Here is an 18,605-nt window from a genome sequence, read left to right on the forward strand (position 1 = left end):
GCTATTTGTTTTGTTTTGCTTCACAGCGAAGCAGACACGAACTGAATAGCCTCAGCAAGCTGCGCCGGGAACACGAGCAGGAGCTGGTACACACGATCAACGACTACATGCTTCCCAAGGACCCCTTCTACAAGCCTCCACCCGCCACGCCCGATGTCACTGACTCTTAATTGATAACTGATACTCAACTTTCTTGAATTATTACAAAACATTTTACCGTTTTTCAAGAATGTATAAGATGATAACGTTTCCACTCTAAAATTATTTATTATTCTTTTTTCGTTTGTTTAAAAAATATAATTCTGAGTATCTTGATATCACAATATAACCAGCCACGCCCTTTGTTAATGCCTTTTAATTGATACTCAACTGACTTTGAATATTACAAAATAAAAACTTGCACATGTTTTCAAGACTTTTTAAGATGATTACTTTTGCACTCAAAAATTGTTATTTTTGTGTTAGTTCAAAATATATTTTTCTAGGGAACTTTATATCACCATATTAATACAAAGATGATAAATACAACTTAAGAGTTTACCCAGTTTCAAGACTTTATGTTGAAAATTAATAGTGCCAATACAGTGACTATAGGTATTACTTTTACCTTAGTTCAACATAATTAATTTGAAAGGACCTCTATAACTCCATAGTATTAAAGGTAAAGGATCCAAGTCTATTTGTTTTCTTTAACTGGTTTTAACAGATTTTATTCACAAGGACCTTTATAATACAGGACCATAATGGTACATGGATTTAAATTTCCAGGTAGAATTGAACCCGTATTCTTTCCAGGAACCTTTCTTTTGCATAAGCATTTGAGTCTGATTTAACAAATTGTTACTGATCAATATTTAAGTTGTTATGTAAAGAGCGACTTACAATTATTCGTATTTATCTCTGTGATATTTTTGTGATTATTTTTTGTATGTTTGAATTCTATTTCAAATGTTTCAAATGATTAAAAAAAATAAATAATTCAATTACCATTTCTTATTAATCCTTACTTTATCAGACAAGTTTGTGTTTATATACATTGCCCTTAACTATCTAGCGCCAAGGTAGATTGTACAAAACTGAGCTGCTTGCTAGAAGATAAAACATTCGTTTTAAATCTAAAGGAAGATGTGTCTGTCTACAAAGGTAGGCATAGATTTTACACTGATCTTCAATTAGGCTTTATTGGCCATTGTCGCACGGGTACTACTTAAAAGTACCCAGGGTATTGTTAAGTATACTGAAATGTCACATTGGTTTGTATTCAAAGCACTAAATAAAGTTTTAAACATGATGAACACCATCTACCGTAAGTATGAATATACGTTTATTCTGCCTCTGTTGCAAACATTGACCAAATAAAGAAGGGTCGAATAAACTACTTGATATCCAGCAACCGTACGTATGTATTCCTACGCGCCGATTAACATGTGCTAGTATTTGACCTTCTGGATCTGGATAGGTACGCCGAAGATACCAATGCTGGCTTTTACTCGACGGAAGTGAGTGCGCGATTTGACACTATTGATGTTGGAATACACTGGTGGTGAAAGTTTCTATTGTTTGAGAATTTACGATACCGTCACTAAGTTTATTCCAGTCAGACACAGTTCTAACAAAGAAAGAATTTTTAAAGGTATTGGTTGTTTCTGGAATTAGTTGAAAGCACTGAGAATAATTGTTCACTTGATTGCACACTATGTTCTGATGTCCATAGTCCTCGTATTTATTAGACCTGATTGTACGTTTAGGCCTTATTGTCTTACGTTAGTGTTTAATTGGGATGGCTGGTATATGTGCCCTTTCACCACCTTGTACAAGAGCGTCAGCCTGTGGGCTCGTCGTCGGTCTTGGAGTGGTGGGAGGTCCAGCTTTTGAAGCATGTCTGTGACACAGCCCGGCTGTCTGGAGCAGTAGTTCCTGGTGATGAACCTTGCGGCTGGACGCTGGACACGCTCTAGGCGGTCGATGTCTGTTTGGTGGAATGGATCCCATACGACACTGGCGTAGTCAAGTTTGGACCGAACAAGTGCTAGGTACGCTTTTTTACGGCATTTTAAAGGGCAGTGTCTAAGGTTTCTTCTGAGGAATCCAAGAGTGGCGTTTAGTCGTTTTGTAATATTGGCCATGTAGGTTTTCCATTCCATGTCTTCTGATAAAGTAATACCAAGGTAGGAGTTATCTTGAACTCTTTTGAAGATTTCGTCGTTGATGTTGTAGAAGAAACTTGATTTGTGTTTATAACTAAGAAGGTAGCATTTCTTTGCATTGAATTCCATCCCCCAGTCGTTGGCCCATTTCTGAAGATTGTCTAGGTCCTTCTGGAGAATTTCATTGTCTTTATATGATGTTGTATATCTGGAGAGAAGGTCATTTACAAAGATATAGAGTCGGATGTGTGACTTCGCCCTCTGGTAGGTCGTTTATGTGGCACAGGAATAACAACGGTCCTAGCACTGTCCCTTGAGGAACTCCGGAGCCTACTGGTACTTGTTGAGACTTCTTCCTCTTAACAACCACACGCATTTCTCGGCGGGTGAGGAAGTTTGATATCCAGGATGGAAGGTTTCCTCGGATTTCGTAGTTCTCATGTTTCAGTAGCATCCGTCTATGTGAAACCGTGTCGAAGGCGGTGCTGAAGTTCAGGATGATGGTATCGACTTTTATTTTGGTCGTAATAGTTAAGGAGTTCGTGAGTGGTTACTGTGGGTTTCGCAGGAATATCCAGAGCGGAATCCGTGATTTAGCGAGGTGAGGACTTTGTGTTTGTCAAGGTCGTTCAATATGTGGTGGCAGTGATGTGCTCGTGAAGTTTGGAGGTGACACTGGTAAGCGATACAGGACGGTAATTCTCCGCTGCGTGACGGTCTCCCTTCATGTAGACTGGTGCAATTGCATCCTCCAATCTTTCGTCAGTTCTCCGGAGTTGATGAATTACTGGCTGATATCGGTAATAGCTGGGGCTAGTTCCGTAGCACAGGTCTTGAGAACTCTGTTAGGGACTTCATCAGGACCACCAGCTTTGTTGACATTCAGGTTCTTAAGCAATTTGTGTAACCCTTCTTGACCAATCACTAGTGTAGGGATGTTTTCTGATACATGGCCTGAGAGTACTGGTGTCTGTTGAGAGTTATCATCCTTGGTAAAAACTGATTGAAATTGATCCCAGTTCCCAGTTGGCTTTGGAAAACACGTAACAACGTCTGGGCGATCTGTAAGCGTAGAACGGTTTGGTATCTGAGCCATCAACGACTATGTCATGGTCTGAGATCCCAGGAGAATAGGAAATGGATTTTATGAGTGAGGGATTTGACGTTAAAATGAGATCCAGGAGGAGGAGGGTGTTCTCCCTGGTTGGTTTGTCGTGTACTTGTGTAAGGTTGAGGTCGGCAGATATGTTAAGGGGCGCTTGTTGAATTTTTTTGTCCTGGGCATTGTTTATCACGGCTAGGTTCACCCAGTCGATGTCAGGGCAGTTGAAGTCCCCCGCGACGACCATTTGACGGTTCTGGTTTTAATTGCTTGGGAATACATCGCTTGATTGGACAGCGTCTGAGGTTGAGGTTTTCCAGGTTTGATCCCCTTAAGCCAGGATTCGGCCCCGAACACTATGTCCGGCTTGGAATATTGTAAGGCTGCCTGTAGATCAGAGCTCTTCCCAAGTCTTCTGCAATTAACATTCATAAAGCGGAGGTTTTTTTTGTCGGAGACGCAGTGGAGAGATGAAGTATTCGTCTTTGATGTACTGGAAGAGGATAGATGTCTGGGTGCCCTGGAGGTACTATGTATATCAGCTGGGCTACTGACATGCAGCGGGCTAAATACAGAGGTCGAGGAAAATGAGTCTATAGTTGATTTTTGCTGAGATAATGAGTGGAATATGTTTGACGTGCTTAGTTCGTAGCTGTGAAAAGTGAAGCTTGTAATGTTGATGCTGTCGCATTTACAGAAGAGTGGTCAGCCACTGGATGTGGGAGTGCTTTGCTAGTAGTCATGGTTCGATACACGACTTGCGGTGCCAAATATCACAACCGTCACAGCAAAAGGCATCAAAGTGTTCCCACTTGACAGGCAAGTCACAAAGACCGCATGAGTAGATTTGTGAGTTTTTGACTGGGCCTGGGTTGGATTCAATGTCGCCACATCAGGAGAAGCGAAAGAAAAAAGGCTTTGTTCCTGTCAGAATCAACAAAGTGGTACCTTTGTTTCATGGTTCTGGCAGATAGGCCGACGAGGAACGACGATATATGCTTATGAGATGGGGAGTTTTTCGTCTGGCAACAACTGATGATGAAAAGAGTTGCTAGCAATGCACTAGGTGTATTCATGAAACGTTGCAAACTGCTTTTCGGCTCATGTTCATGCCTGGTGGGTGGGGTATGTAAAAAGGTGGCTTCCAGGCACGAACCAGCACAGTTGTAACACTTACAGGCCATAGGGGACTAATTAGACTTACAACCAGTGTATATACGCGTTATTAGGCCGAAACACGCGTAAGAAGTAATTAAAAATAAATAGATTTGATGAAAGAAAATCGGTAAAAAACACGCGACTTTTCCTTCTCGCATGCGCACACTTTACAAAATGTACATGCGAAGTTCCTGAAAAATGTTTTGTCAAAAAAAGATAGTAAAAGTTATAGAAAAAATGTGTATTAAATTCAAGTAAACATATGGCAATGGAGAAATCAATTTTGCCTGTAAATTTATTTATTCATAACCTTTAATATACTGCGTTTTTTCACTCTGGATCAGTAGACGATTTATGCCTATCTTACGATATTCTGGTTCCCGTCGTACTACTACAAAGTGTCAGGGGCAGGTAATCCAGACTAATCTTACGGAGGAATCCGAGATAGCCGATGTATAACGAATGGGCGTTTCTTTATGTAAATAGAAGGTTACACTCCACTAATACACACTTATTTTCAATCGTCTGCAATTGATTTTATTTTTCTATGAAATATCATTAAATCGAACAAACTAACACTATATTTGAATGAAAATCCTTATCCTTATTTGCAGGCGCATTGTTAATATTAAAAATTTCTCAGTTTATATGAAATATTTCATCGTGTGTCATTTCACTTTTCATCCGTTTTCACAGACAATCGTTTCAGTCCACGACCTTGAACTTGAACACGAATTTTATTTATTTTATTTTGATGTTGCATTTTTTTCCATTTCTAACAATAAACATATCATATTTTCAATTTTTATTTCTTCTAATATTTTCAATAGAAAAGTATTAAAAGAAACAGTTTGTGTAGAACTATTTTTTCGTGACACAATCGGTAGTTATTCGATCGTCAGGAATAGTTTGTACATGTTGGAGGCCCGACTTGAATAATTACTATGTTATGTCAATTAATCGTTTGTCTTTGAACAGATGTGTTAATGACATAATTTAAAATGAAGCAGGATAAATCGAATACATGGTTGGTGCCGAGATGGAGAATATTTATCTATTAGCTAAAGCTCGCCCTATTTTCTTTTTCAAAGCCTCACCGGATAAACTTTCTCCATCTCGGCACCAATCATGTATTTTCTATATATACTTTTACTGAACGACTTAGACCAACAATGATGTTACATTTGATAATATGAGAACAGTGTTGCTTTACACAGGGACCTATGCGTTTGTATAGGTCCCTGCTTTACATACTTATTCATTGGACATTGACCATCTGTTTGGGGGAAATCTATATACTTTTAAATGAAAACCTTTAAGCATTAATCTCTCGCTAAAATTTCTTACGATGAAACTTGAGGCCCCATATAAATATATGCAGTACATGTGCTAGGTTAAACGATTAAAAAATAAGATCAATAACTGAGAACATGCATCAAGATTACCAGTAACTTGGGATATAATTGTTCATATACATGTATTTTCTTATTTTTTTCATTAGGAACGCCGTTTCGATATGTTTTTAGTAGAATTCGTTCTTAAACGACATCCTATTTATGGTAAAAGTTTGGGTTAATTTCGGATATTGATGATTGGTCATATTCAGTCGACTCACATTAACTCCTCAACCCCCTCCCTCCCGATCTCTGGCCCCCTCCTGATCACTGGGATATAAGTCGTCCGTTTGTACTCTGCGCAATATGCAGCCAATGCACATTGGCTTATTACCCTTATTTTAGAGAAGATTGATTCGAGTTATTCCAGACATTAAAAGTATATCTCAATCGAAATGTAAATCAATATGTTGCTACATATGAAATGGCATATAAGTAGTTTTGAGCATAAGAATAGTTACGCGTAAAAAGAATTACATTTAAGTAGTAATATATTTGATAGTAAAAACTAAGAAAATGACTTCTGACGCCGCTTGAGTACAGCATGGCGGCAGCTGAGAGCAATTTTTCTTGCTTTTTGTCAAAGAAGTTTTTTTTAGTTTGATTGGTTGGGATTTCATGTACATTTTATATAATTCACCAATCATTGTGTGTGTGTGTGTGTGTGCGTGTGTGTGTGTGTGTGTGTGTGTGTGTGTGTGTGTGTGTGTGTGTGTGTGTGTGTGTGCGTGCGTGCGTGCGTGCGTGCGTGCGTGCGTGCGTGCGTGCGTGCGTGCGTGCGTGCGTGCGGGCATGTGAGTGTGTGTGTGTGTGTGAGTGTGTGTGTGAAGTTTTAGCTGTCATTAATGAAGATTGTACACAATATTTCTTTGTCTGTTTTACGGAAGTTGTCAAAATATTTAACACTTGTATATTTATCTTGTTTTTACTTTTCTAAATACATTATTAACTATATAAACCATTCGTACTTTATCTTTGGGTTTGAACTTACCTAAAGTGACAGTAAAAACTGTATCAACATTTTATTATAACTGTTTGTGCAAATTTTCCCAATAAAGTGTTGTACTTAACCAATATGCACTTTAAGATAATTATTTAATTTACATGCTGTTGAAATGCCAACCAAGCACACAGACCTAAACAATTAACAAACAACACTATAGGGACATGATCGGCATATTTATCAAGGTAAAAGTGCATGTTCGAAAAACAAATACATTAGTAAAGATTCTTTGAACTTTGCATCGTATATTTGTTCATTGAAATGCACCAATATCATAAATCAACCTGGTCAGTACAGTTGGCATATGCTTATGCCCATTAATGGATGGGGCAGGTTAACTAAATAGCATATCAGATTGAACAATATTAAATTAATTTCTTTATTAGTAAACAAATGTGTTACTTAGTAACTTTGTCACGTCGCTCTTTAAATCCACGCTATATAAGAGGGGAGGTGTGAAGACATTAACATTATGAGAGCAGTTTAGGCTAAACACAACCATGAGGACGTCATTTGCTTTACTTCTGGCAGTATTGGCCGTGAGCGCAGGTTAGATTCGTTATGCCTTTAAGAAAAATGCATGTTAAAACAGTTTCTAGTTTAAAAGATTAATGAGATTTTTGTACTAAGTGTGTAATATAAATATAAATTGATTTCATTGTTTATTATTATCAGTATTATTAATTATTATCATTTGATTAATGATACTGATAATAATTTGCGTGTTTATGTTAAATCGCATGACAAATTTTCGTATTTTTAGAGCATAATATATTCGAAAAAAAATCATTTGGTCAACATCCTAAGGTAAATGATATTTAAATGTCTTGTCTTTTGAACTTGAGCGGATGTAGCTTAAGTTTCATTTTGTATATATCTGAGGACCGCGGGAAATTTCGATTGGTCGTAAAAATTAAAATATTACAAATATCAACACCTTTTTCATTGTTTGATCATGATGATAAGGGTGTTTTGTCTTACTTTTTAATAATCGAGTCTGTTCTTCTTCTCGGTCTTCTCTTGATGATTACTCTAGAATATCTTACATCCTACACCATATGATCTATACTTGAGGAAAGAATAACTTTGGACGCAAGAACGGGCCATGCCATGCCTTATTATTTAGATTTGCTCAAAGGACCCAACATACCGTATGGGTTATAGTGCAAACACCTGCCCGCCCGCTCCACAAATTATTGAATGTGCTAGAGTGCTTATAAAATGTTTAAACACTGGCTATGTTGATGTAAACAGTCTAAAACAACAACCTATCAAAAGGCAGATAGAATAAAACAACTGTGGGTATTTGGAATGTATATATAGAAACATGTCGCACTACTTCATCGCAGTTAAGTATTGATTTAGTGAGGCATATCCTCCATAATGTTCATCTAAGAGGTATATCCGAATATTGCTACTGAATCCTGCTTTCGCAAACAGACATAACGTTTGTCATACTTGTCGTAAATGTTAATATCGATGTTTATTAACATATAATTAATATTACGGTATCCATATTTGTTCAGTTTCCGGCGCTAACAAAAAAAGCGGATACCGCTACAGGCGCGTAAACAGTGGAGGACTAGGTGGTGGTGGATACGAGGGTAGCTACAACGGAGGTGGATATGGTGGAGATAATGATGGTGGATACGGAGGAAGCTACGGTGGAGACGACAGTGGTCGATATGGTGGAGGTTATGATGGTGGATACGTACGAGGCTACGGTGGCCTCTCTGGTGGTGGAAACGGAGGCTTTGGTGGAGAGCTAAGCTCTGGAGGTTTAGGTGGCAGGCGCTTTGGAGGCTTCAACGGAAAGAATGGGTGTTATGGTGAACACTGCGCCTTTGGCGGAGGCAGTGGTGGATTCCTAGGTGGCTACGGTGGTGGAATTGGCGGTGGATACGGGTCTGGCAACGGAGGCGATTACGGTGTGGGAGTTGATTATAATGGTGGTTATGGTGGTGCAAACGGAGGCAATAACGGTTTCGGAGGTAGTTTAGGTGGTGCAAACGGAGGCAGTAACGGTTTGGGAGGTGGTTTGGGTGTCGGAAACGGAGGCGGTAACGGTTTGGGAGGTAGTTTGGGTGTTAAAAACGGAGGCAGTAACGGTTTGGGAGGTGGTTATGGGGGTGCGAACGGAGGCGGTAACGGTTTGGGAGGTGGTTTGGGTGTTGGAAACGGAGGCGGTAACGGTTTGAGAGGTGGTTTGGGTGTTGGAAACGGAGGCGGTAACGGTTTGGGAGGTGGTTATGGTGGTGTAAACAGAGGCGGTGACGGTTTGGGAGGTGGTTTGGGTGTTGTATACGGAGGCAGTAACGGTTTGGAAGGTAGTTATGGTGGTGCAAACGGAGGCGGTTACGGTTTGGGAGGTGGTTATGGTGGTGATAACGGAGGCAGTAACGGTTTGGGAGGTGGTTTGGGTGTTGGAAACGGAGGCGCTAACGGTTTGGGAGGTGGTTTTGGTGTTGCAAACGGAGGCAGTAGAGGTTTCGGAGATGGTAATGGTGGTGCAGACGGAGGCAATTACGGTTTGGGAGGAAGTTATGGTGGTGATAACGGAGGCAGTAACGGTTTGGGAGGTGGTTTGGGTGTTGGAAACGGAGGCGGTTACGGTTTTGGTGGTGGTGTGGGTGTTGCAAACGGAGGCAGTAACGGTTTTGGAGTAGGTTATGGTGGTACAAATGGAGGCAGTAACGGTTTGGGAGGTGGTTTGGGTGTTGGAAACGGAGGCCGTTACGGTTCAGGAGATGGTTTGGGTGTTAAAAACGGAGGCGGTTACGGTTTGGGAGGTGGTTTCGGTGGTGGAAACGGAGGCGGTAACGGTTTGGGAGGTGGTTATGATGTTGCAAACGGAGGCAGTAACGGTTTGGATGGTAGTTTCGGTGGTGGAAACGGAGGCGGTAACGGTTTGGGTGGTGGAAACGGAGGCGGTTACGGTTTTGGTGGTGATTCCGATTATGGATACGGGGGCGATAACGGTGCGGGAGGTGGTTTCGGTGGTGGTTTGGGCGTTAGTTCGGTTGGACGTGTTGGTGGTAATCGGCAATGCAAGTGTGAGAAGAAATGCAGCAGAGGGAAAAGGTACGCTGGCCCTTGCCCCTGGTGTCAGAAGAGATGGTACGCTGGTTCTTGTCCCTGGTGCCAGAAGAGATGCCAACTTGTGTTGTGTTGTTACCGGGGACAATTCTAGATCCATGACAAAGGGGTGGACACGTCGGCTAGACGTTAAGTTAGTATAAAATAGCGTGTGTTATTAATAGTATTCTCTGAAAACTTTATTTGTTTCACGAATAATGCAATGCAAGCAAATGAATAGCATTTGTTAAATTAACACTATTTAAAAATATTCAGTGTGCATGCAAGGTTAATTGCCATCAAATTCACAAAAAGGCAAATTACACATGCATTGCTACGCGTTAAAAAAAATAAAACGCTATTGAATTACTTAATGCAAAAAATGCAATTTATAACGAACTCTTATATTTCAGATAAGATGGACTCCTACATTGACTTTGAAAGTGAAGTAAAGATATGATTTTTATTTCACAATGTTGTACATAGCTATTTATAATTATATTGGAAGCATTAATTCGTGGTTATGTTGTTTCTTTTGTACTAGTTAAATCCGATTACATACGTATACTACAAATTAAGTTGCGTTAAACAAAAATAATACCAGCACAATCACCACATTCTAAGTGATAACAATTGATATACCAATGAAGACATAAGTGGTATTTAAGTTTAAAACAACATCATATATACATTTTAACTTCACCTATATTTACACTGAGAAACAATAATTAAAATGACAGAGTAAATGCTAATACTATAGAAAATTTAATAAGTATAACGTCTTAAATTTAAAAAAATCATAAGAGGTAACACACACACACAACGAAAACAACATAATTTTAATAAATAAAATTAATATTTGTATATGTAAATAGATAAAGAATACATTACAAGACGTCAGGAGGAATATTATTTACAAGTAGTTATTACTTTCTTGTTCTGTATGATTAATATATATCTGAAATTACATTTTAAACAATATTAGTAAATCATCGAACTATTGTTTAAGTCGTAAAATTAGAAAACGATCAAAACACTATATGCACAATACCGGTAGTATTACATGATGGCATACATAAAAAGAAGATGACCAGAATTTTTGTGTGCAAAGTAGCAAAAAATATTGTAAAATAATCCATTTGCATGTTAAATACACATATGGTTGAAAGGAAAGGGAACATGTTTTTACTGCCTAAATATTCATTTAACAACAAGTAACATTAGATTGGATGCCTGCGAAGGATTGATAGTTTCTAGATCATTAGATTGGATGCCTGCGAAGGATTGATAGTTTCTAGATCATTAGATTGGATGCCTGCGAAGGATTGATAGTTTCTAGATCATTAGATTGGATGCCTGCGAAGGATTGATAGTTTCTAGATCATTAGATTGGATGCCTGCGAAGGATTGATAGTTTCTAGATCATTAGATTGGATGCCTGCGAAGGATTGATAGTTTCTAGATCATTAGATTGGATGCCTGCGAAGGATTGATAGTTTCTAGATCATTAGATTGGATGCCTGCGAAGGATTGATAGTTTCTAGATCATTAGATTGGATGCCTGCGAAGGATTGATAGTTTCTAGATCATTAGATTGGATGCCTGCGAAGGATTGATAGTTTCTAGATCATTTTGCCAGATGGCCAAGCACCTATATGTAAAGATGTCGATTTATTTTAATATGGCAAATTATTCGACATAAAATTGGGCGTGGAACTATAATAATAATAATATCAACATCTTTTGCTTAACTATTCCAAGGTAAATGTAAGAGCGTAGCCGCATCAGTGCAGAGACATCAACTAAAACTATAAGTTAATTTAACATCGTTGCATACAAAACGGTCATATTTGGACGAGTTGACATAGCGTACCGAAAGGCAAAACCAATTTAAAGGGGCATTTTCACGTTTGGGTAAATTGAAAAAAGTTGTTTCAGATTCGCAAATTTTCTTTTAAGTTATGATATTTGTGAGGAAACAGTAATACTGAACATTTATCATGCTTTAAAATATCACTTATATGCATCTTTTGACGATTTAAAAACCTGAATATTATAAAGCGTTGCTACGCGAAACGAATTAATAACTTGAAAAGTTCTGTTGTTGTCGTTATCTTTTGTGAAACTACGAGGATTGGTTATATAAGGTATAAAATGCATTTGTTATTGTGTACGGAAGGATAGCCGAGTGGTCTAAATGGAGACTTTTTACTCCAGGACTCCAGGGGTCAGTGGTTCGAGCCCTGCTGATGGTTACCTTTTATTTCATTTTTAATTGTTTTCTTGGTTTTTTTCTTGATAATTTTAGATCCAATGTTTACATTTATCAATATAAAGCATTTAATGACAAACTTCAAAACAAAATCTGTGAAAAGGCCCCTTTAAGTATGCCGTGTTAATCTTTATATTCGTGTCTTGTGTGTATGTCTACGTAACAAGTAAGTGGTTATCGGAAATTTACGTATATGGTTTTGTATTTTCAAATATTTTTATATGTTCTTTTGTACACATAAACTGTACATCTTGTCATTTATAATTAAAGCTATGAATGGGCCTTACCCTGTCACTTCTAAGATTTTGAAAAAGTATGGCTATTTTTTAATGTGCATCCGAGACAAGTGAAAAATAGCGTACACCTTGTTATTATTTTGCGATTTTGTAAGTGTTCGAATACCGTAAAATCCAGGAAAAGAAAGTATCTATCATTATTGGAACGCGACCTTGCTTTAAAGCATATATGTATTAACGTTTATATGCCCTGAAAGATTTTCGAACAATAATTGAGCCGTCCTCTGTCAAAAAAGGGTTAATGCATGTGCGTAAAGTGTCGTCCCAGATTAGCATGTGCAGTCCGCACAGGCTAATCTTTGACGACACTTTCCGCCTTAACTTGATTTTTGCTAAGAAGAGACTTTCTTGTAACGAAAAATATATTACAAGCGGAAAGTGTCGTCCCTGATTAGCCTGTGCGGACTTCACAGACTTATCTGGGACGACACTTCACAGAGCATTGCACGATTTAATTAGACCCCACAGGTTGGTGGAATATTGACGTCAATCTGATCTGTCGGATATGTTTAAAATGCTTGGAGTGCTACTTCAGCCTTCTGATACAGTATGCCATCATTATGAAGTGTTCATGTGAAATACACTTTATGTACACCTGTGATTCATCCATTTCTGGGTTATTTGCCTTAAACTTAGCTGACAGAATAATTAATATTTTAGATCACGTCCGAAAACGAATGGCGGAAAGACGGACGGACATCGAGTATAATAGAAAGGCCCAAAGTCGCTCACCTGAGATACAAAGGAACTGACTTGTTCTGTGCAGCAAAAGATATAATTAGAACAAAAGTTCTTACACAGTTTCATAATTGAACTATAAATGGTCCCCTGGCGGCCATGTTTTTTCAACAGACCGGAACTACATTGTATTTTCTAACTCATCCAAGATATCATTAACACAAATGTTCTGACCAAGTTTCATGAAGATTGGACAATAAATGTGACTTAAAGAGTGTAAACAAATTGTTACTATAGCCATTTAAGGAAAAATGCCCCGCTTCCTGGCGACCATGTTTTTCAATCAACCAAAACCATTTTTGAACTAGTCCAAGATATCATTAGGACAAATCTTCTGACAAAGTTTCATGAAAATTCAACAATAAATGTGGCCTCTACACTGTAAAAAAGGCAAATATTCATGACGCACAACGGACGACAGACAATTGACAAAATGTGATCACAAAAGTTCACCATGAGCAAAAATATTATGCTGATAAAGATTGTCACAATGTTTAAAGATGATATTATTGAATCTAATAAAGTAGACTAAATCAAGATCTGATCACAACATATGTACTCAACAAAAGTCGTTAAGATTGAACTAAAAATGTGACTTACAGTAATCTCAATGTTTCACTATAGACTATAGACATTCAAAAAAAACTGCCACTCCCCTGAGAGCCTTATTTTGAAACGAACATTACCTATTTTTTCAGACTCACCTTGCAATTATTTTCCATTTTAAAAATCAATAAATTCCGTTTCAAACACAAATCTTTGATAATCACAAAAAATCAGACCTCATCAATAAACTGTGTGCCTCTAAAATTATATCTTCTCTTATTTATAGTGCCAGACAAATAGAACAACAAGGTATCAAGTTGCTGATCTAAAAATAGAACAACCAGTTTAACTCAAATATGTGTATTGATTTGTGCTGCTCTGCAGGTGGCTGATAAGGGTCAGTTGAAGGAATTAAGTGTGCATTCATGATTGGAGGTCAAACAAATCAAACTATCAACATTTTTTTGTCAACTAAGAAATTTTCTGACAAATAATTATTTCTACATTAAACTTCGAGAATATTTAATAAATAAATGTGGCCTCTAGAGTGTTGACAAGGTTTTACTAAAGCCATATAAGGAAAAATGCACTGCCCCCTGGCATTGATGTTTTTCAATCAAACGAAACAATTTTTTATATCGTTCAAGATATCATTGAGAAAAATCTTCTGACCAAGTTTCATGAAGATCGGACAATAAATGTGGCCCCTAGAGTGTTAACAAGGTTTTACTACAGCCATATTAGTATAAATGCCCCGCCCCTGGCGGCCATGTTTTTTAACAGAAAAGAACCATTGTCGAACTCATCCAAGATATTATAAGAACAAATGTTCTGACCAAGTTTTATGAAGATTGCTCCATAAATGTGAGTTTTAGAGTGTTAACAAGATTTTAATATAGCCATACGGAAAAATGCCCCGCCCCCTGGCGGCCATGTTTTCAAGCAACTGGAACCATTTTCAAACTCGTCCAAGATATCATTGGTACAAATTTTCTTACCGAATTTCATGAAGATCGGACAATGGCGGCCATGTTTTTAAACCACCCGGAACCAATTTCAAACTCGTCCAAGATTTCATTGGCACAAACCTTCTGACAAAATTGCATGAAGATCGGACAATACATGTGGTCTCTAGTGTGTTAACAAGGCAAATGTTGACGACGCACAACGGACACATGGCGATCACAAAAGCTGACCATCTGACCATGAGCACATTGTGCTCAGGTGAGCTAAAAAGTAGCGGTGGATATCGGTGGATATCGTTTCAATTCCAGGAAAATTAATTAACATCAATATTAGAAAACGGACGATCGGATAGAAAGGCGACTAAGTACGACCCAGTTTGGGATGAATAATGCAAAATCCAGATTAAAAGTCTCCAACAGAAGCATCTGGGAGTCTTATACAGAAACAGTTTAAAAGTCATCCCGAATTTATTTGTATTGGTAATACAAATGTTGCCATCACTGTATATAGACGCTGTTCGTCTTAATGTTTTCCTTCGATGTTGTGCAAAAGCATCTATTTAAAAGTTGTTTTGTTCGTTGATAGTATAAATGCAGTAAGTGTTGGTGCCGAACAGAGAATCTGTGCACCTGGATCAGCAGACGATTTATTCCATTAATCAATCTCTGGTTTAATGGTTGCCATATTTTGAACTACTTTCAATCTAAAAACACAACGACAACAAGAACAATATGGCCATCGAAATTCTAATTTTCAAATATCAGAGAAAATGTTTAAAGCACCAGGCTTTTTCGGCCCCATTTTTTATTTGAAAAAAATAGTTGAAAATATGTTGGTCGAAACAATTTAAAACTATGGAATATTGTTTATTACAGTAATATATTGTCTTTCTTGAGGATCAATCCATTTGAAATAAGATTATCTTGTCTTTTGCTCCAGGTATATCGTCGTCGACATGAGTAGAATAGATACAAGAGTATGGAACGGCTTTGAAAATAAAACAAACTATAAAATAATTCCTATTACATATATTTGGATAATTTGAAAGTTATAACAATAAGGAATGCATATGCAACACAATACATTAATCTACTATACTGTAATTCAAAATACATAATTTACTGCACGCAGTTACTGCAAATATTCTGTCGCGGATATGCCTACAACATGTTTGCAAATTTCGTCATAAATTACGTTACAACATAACCTAATTGATTTATGAATTGACACTAATGAACGAATCCGTTATTGTTTTATAGACACTTATCAATTTATTTTCATAAACAATCAAAGTATCAATTTTTATTATAATTGACAGCAAACACTTGTTCACACATCGTTAAATCGTTAAACAGATGTTGTTTTCTTTAATTACTCCGACCCCGTCATTCATTATTGAATGAAGCCATTGTCTAGCACACTCGCACCTATGCCGGGTTTTATGATTTTTTCAGGTTGTTAAATACATGCGTGGTGTGTATTCGGATCAAGAGGTAACGAAAAGGTAGATTTAAGTTGACAAATCCGTAAACTTTGAACTGACAATAAAATAAATTTAAAAAGTGGCAAATTATAACCATGACAATAAAATAAATTTAAAAATGGCAAATTAGACCCATGTTCAAGCTTACTTAGAAAAATAATTTATTTGTCGAAAATCAGAGCTAGTCAGTTGGCATTGACACTAATCTGTATTGTCATCATCATTTCAATGTTTTATATAATCAAAATTATGAAATATGTAAATATTGGATGATGAGACTATAATAATAAACTCATAATTCATTAATTACAACGACCCCGTCTTTCATTATCGAGTGAAGCCATTGAATAGCACCCGCACCTTTGCCCGGTTTTATGACCTTTATCGGGTTGTAAAATGTGTGTTACCAGATTAACAAATTGTAATAAGGCAATTAGATTTATTCACGTTTGCATTAAATGTCTCAGTTCTCATTTACAAGCATTTTTACAATATTTCGCGAGAGAATTTAGAATTTTATTGTTAGTATTTGTGACCAAAAGTATAAATGTATGAATACTAGGGCGGCTATAATAGATTTTGTCGATGTCCATTTACAACTTTCTAATATTGGAATATTGGTATTTGTATAAACGAAACTTTTGTAGATTAAATATTGTATAAACGAACCAAATGTAGATTATAGATGAGAAATATACTCCGAAATAAAAACTTGTGAGCGGACGGCCGAGTGGAAAATCTTAATAATTACTTGGACATAAATACAAAATCGCTTATATTGGACAATTCATTGACTGTCGAAAATCTTAGACATTATATTTAATAAATAGAGTTTGAATAGACATTTACATGTATTGCAGGTGCGATGCTGCCATTTGTCGCAAACGTCACATGTGATGCCACGCTGCAGCGAGCGAACGGCCTTCTTACAAAACACACACGCGTCCTCCTCCATCACAAATTCACAATCACTAACACTAACACCTACACTGTTTGTTATAATTTATTTACGATTAACACAAGTAATTTAATCATCAATAATCAAAAGCAATACAAAGGAACAAACCGACAGCACAATATATAATTTAAAACAACTTTATTCAATCATACACCCGCTGTAAATAGGTGTAATAAAATATAGGGCCGAATAATAAAATATAGGGCCGAATGAGCCTGGTCGATTTGGGGCCGAATAAGCTTGGGTCCGAAAGAGCCTGAAATTTCGGTCTGGACAGAAAGAGCTTGGGTCCGAAAGAGCCTGCTACCCTTTTGACATAGTTCACAAACAACCAAGATTGGAACCAGGGACCTAAAGGTCCCTGTTGGAACGGAAATTAAGAACAGGTAAAATTGATAATTGTGCAGAAAGCCAGAATGCTAATTTATACAAATACATGTATTATTTATTTAAACTCTGTTGTTATAGAAAGATTGCACAGCAAGTCTGAGGCTTACTTAAACACTCAATATAAAGAAGTGAAACTCCCTCTAGACTATTTCCTGGGCAGAACCAATACTTGGTGTCTTCAGAGTATAACACTTGCTAGTCCAAATAAATAGAGGATATTTGTTGGATCCGGTGGATTATCGATTTTAATTCACGAGTGATCATAGAAAATAATATTTTCACGAGTGGCGCAGCCACGAGTGAAAATATATGTTTTCTATGATCACGAGTGAATTAAAGTCGATAATCCACCGAATCCAACAAATTTTCTTTTTATTTAATGCATTTTTCACAGTTTATATACATTGTTCAAGAGTTTAACTAACGAATTTTGCTGGGATAATGACGTCATTTCGTCAAAAAAATGACGTCATTTCACAGTAAACAATGAAAATTATCGATAATTCTCACTGATAATTTTCACTGTTTGAAACAGTGAAATTATCAGTTTTAATTCACTGATATTTCTCTATAAACCACCGGAAAGCATTAAATAAATAGACGTAATCTAGTCGATGTATATCGACCTCATATTAATAGGAGTAAGCACAATAGGATCATTCAGCCTTGATCTCAAACCTGGGTCGATTTGGTTACAGGCTTATTCAGCCACAAATCAACTGGGCTTATTCGGCCCGATGTAAAATAATAGATATTTTTAAAGATGATTTTGAGAACTCAAACTAGGTTCCAATGGGGATCAAACAGGGACCTAATAACTAAATGGACACCATATCCAATACGCCAGCAAATTTTTAAAATTTATAAATACTACAATGGACGATTCTTTCCTATTTACGTCATTACATATTTACCGGTACTACAATAATGAGTAACCCTTTTTTACTACTGTCACCTGCATAAAATATGTTGGTAATATAATCTGCATACGCATCCAAACAACTCATTAACTATCACTTAAATAACTTAATTACTGTAACTACTATAGTTGCGTTTTAAACTTCATCACTTAAAGGT

At 37.1% G+C, this 18,605-nt stretch overlaps 3 protein-coding genes across 38 annotated transcripts in view; 2 read left to right on the top strand and 1 right to left on the bottom strand.

Annotated features, from left to right (window-relative positions):
- Positions 1-989, top strand: part of LOC127841652 (leucine-rich repeat-containing protein 71-like) — a 58,806-nt gene extending 57,817 nt beyond the window's left edge. For all 36 annotated transcript variants that reach the window (XM_052370643.1, XM_052370650.1, XM_052370649.1 and 33 more), the window contains one exon: positions 27-989. In XM_052370643.1, the coding sequence (XP_052226603.1) occupies positions 27-170 (144 nt within the window). In that variant the 3' untranslated portion in view covers positions 171-989. The remainder of the gene's footprint in view (positions 1-26) is intronic.
- The window catches only part of LOC127841657 (uncharacterized), a 425,798-nt gene that overhangs the window by 210,441 nt on the left and 196,752 nt on the right, over positions 1-18,605 (bottom strand). The window lies entirely within an intron of this gene.
- Positions 7,305-14,137, top strand: LOC127842203 (uncharacterized). The gene is made up of 3 exons (XM_052371556.1): positions 7,305-7,353; positions 8,331-9,885; positions 14,116-14,137. The coding sequence occupies exons 1-3, from the start codon at positions 7,305-7,307 to the stop codon at positions 14,135-14,137; spliced, it is 1,626 nt and encodes a 541-aa protein (XP_052227516.1).

This window comes from Dreissena polymorpha, chromosome 8, assembly GCF_020536995.1.
Source record: "Dreissena polymorpha isolate Duluth1 chromosome 8, UMN_Dpol_1.0, whole genome shotgun sequence".
NCBI lineage: Eukaryota > Metazoa > Mollusca > Bivalvia > Myida > Dreissenidae > Dreissena > Dreissena polymorpha.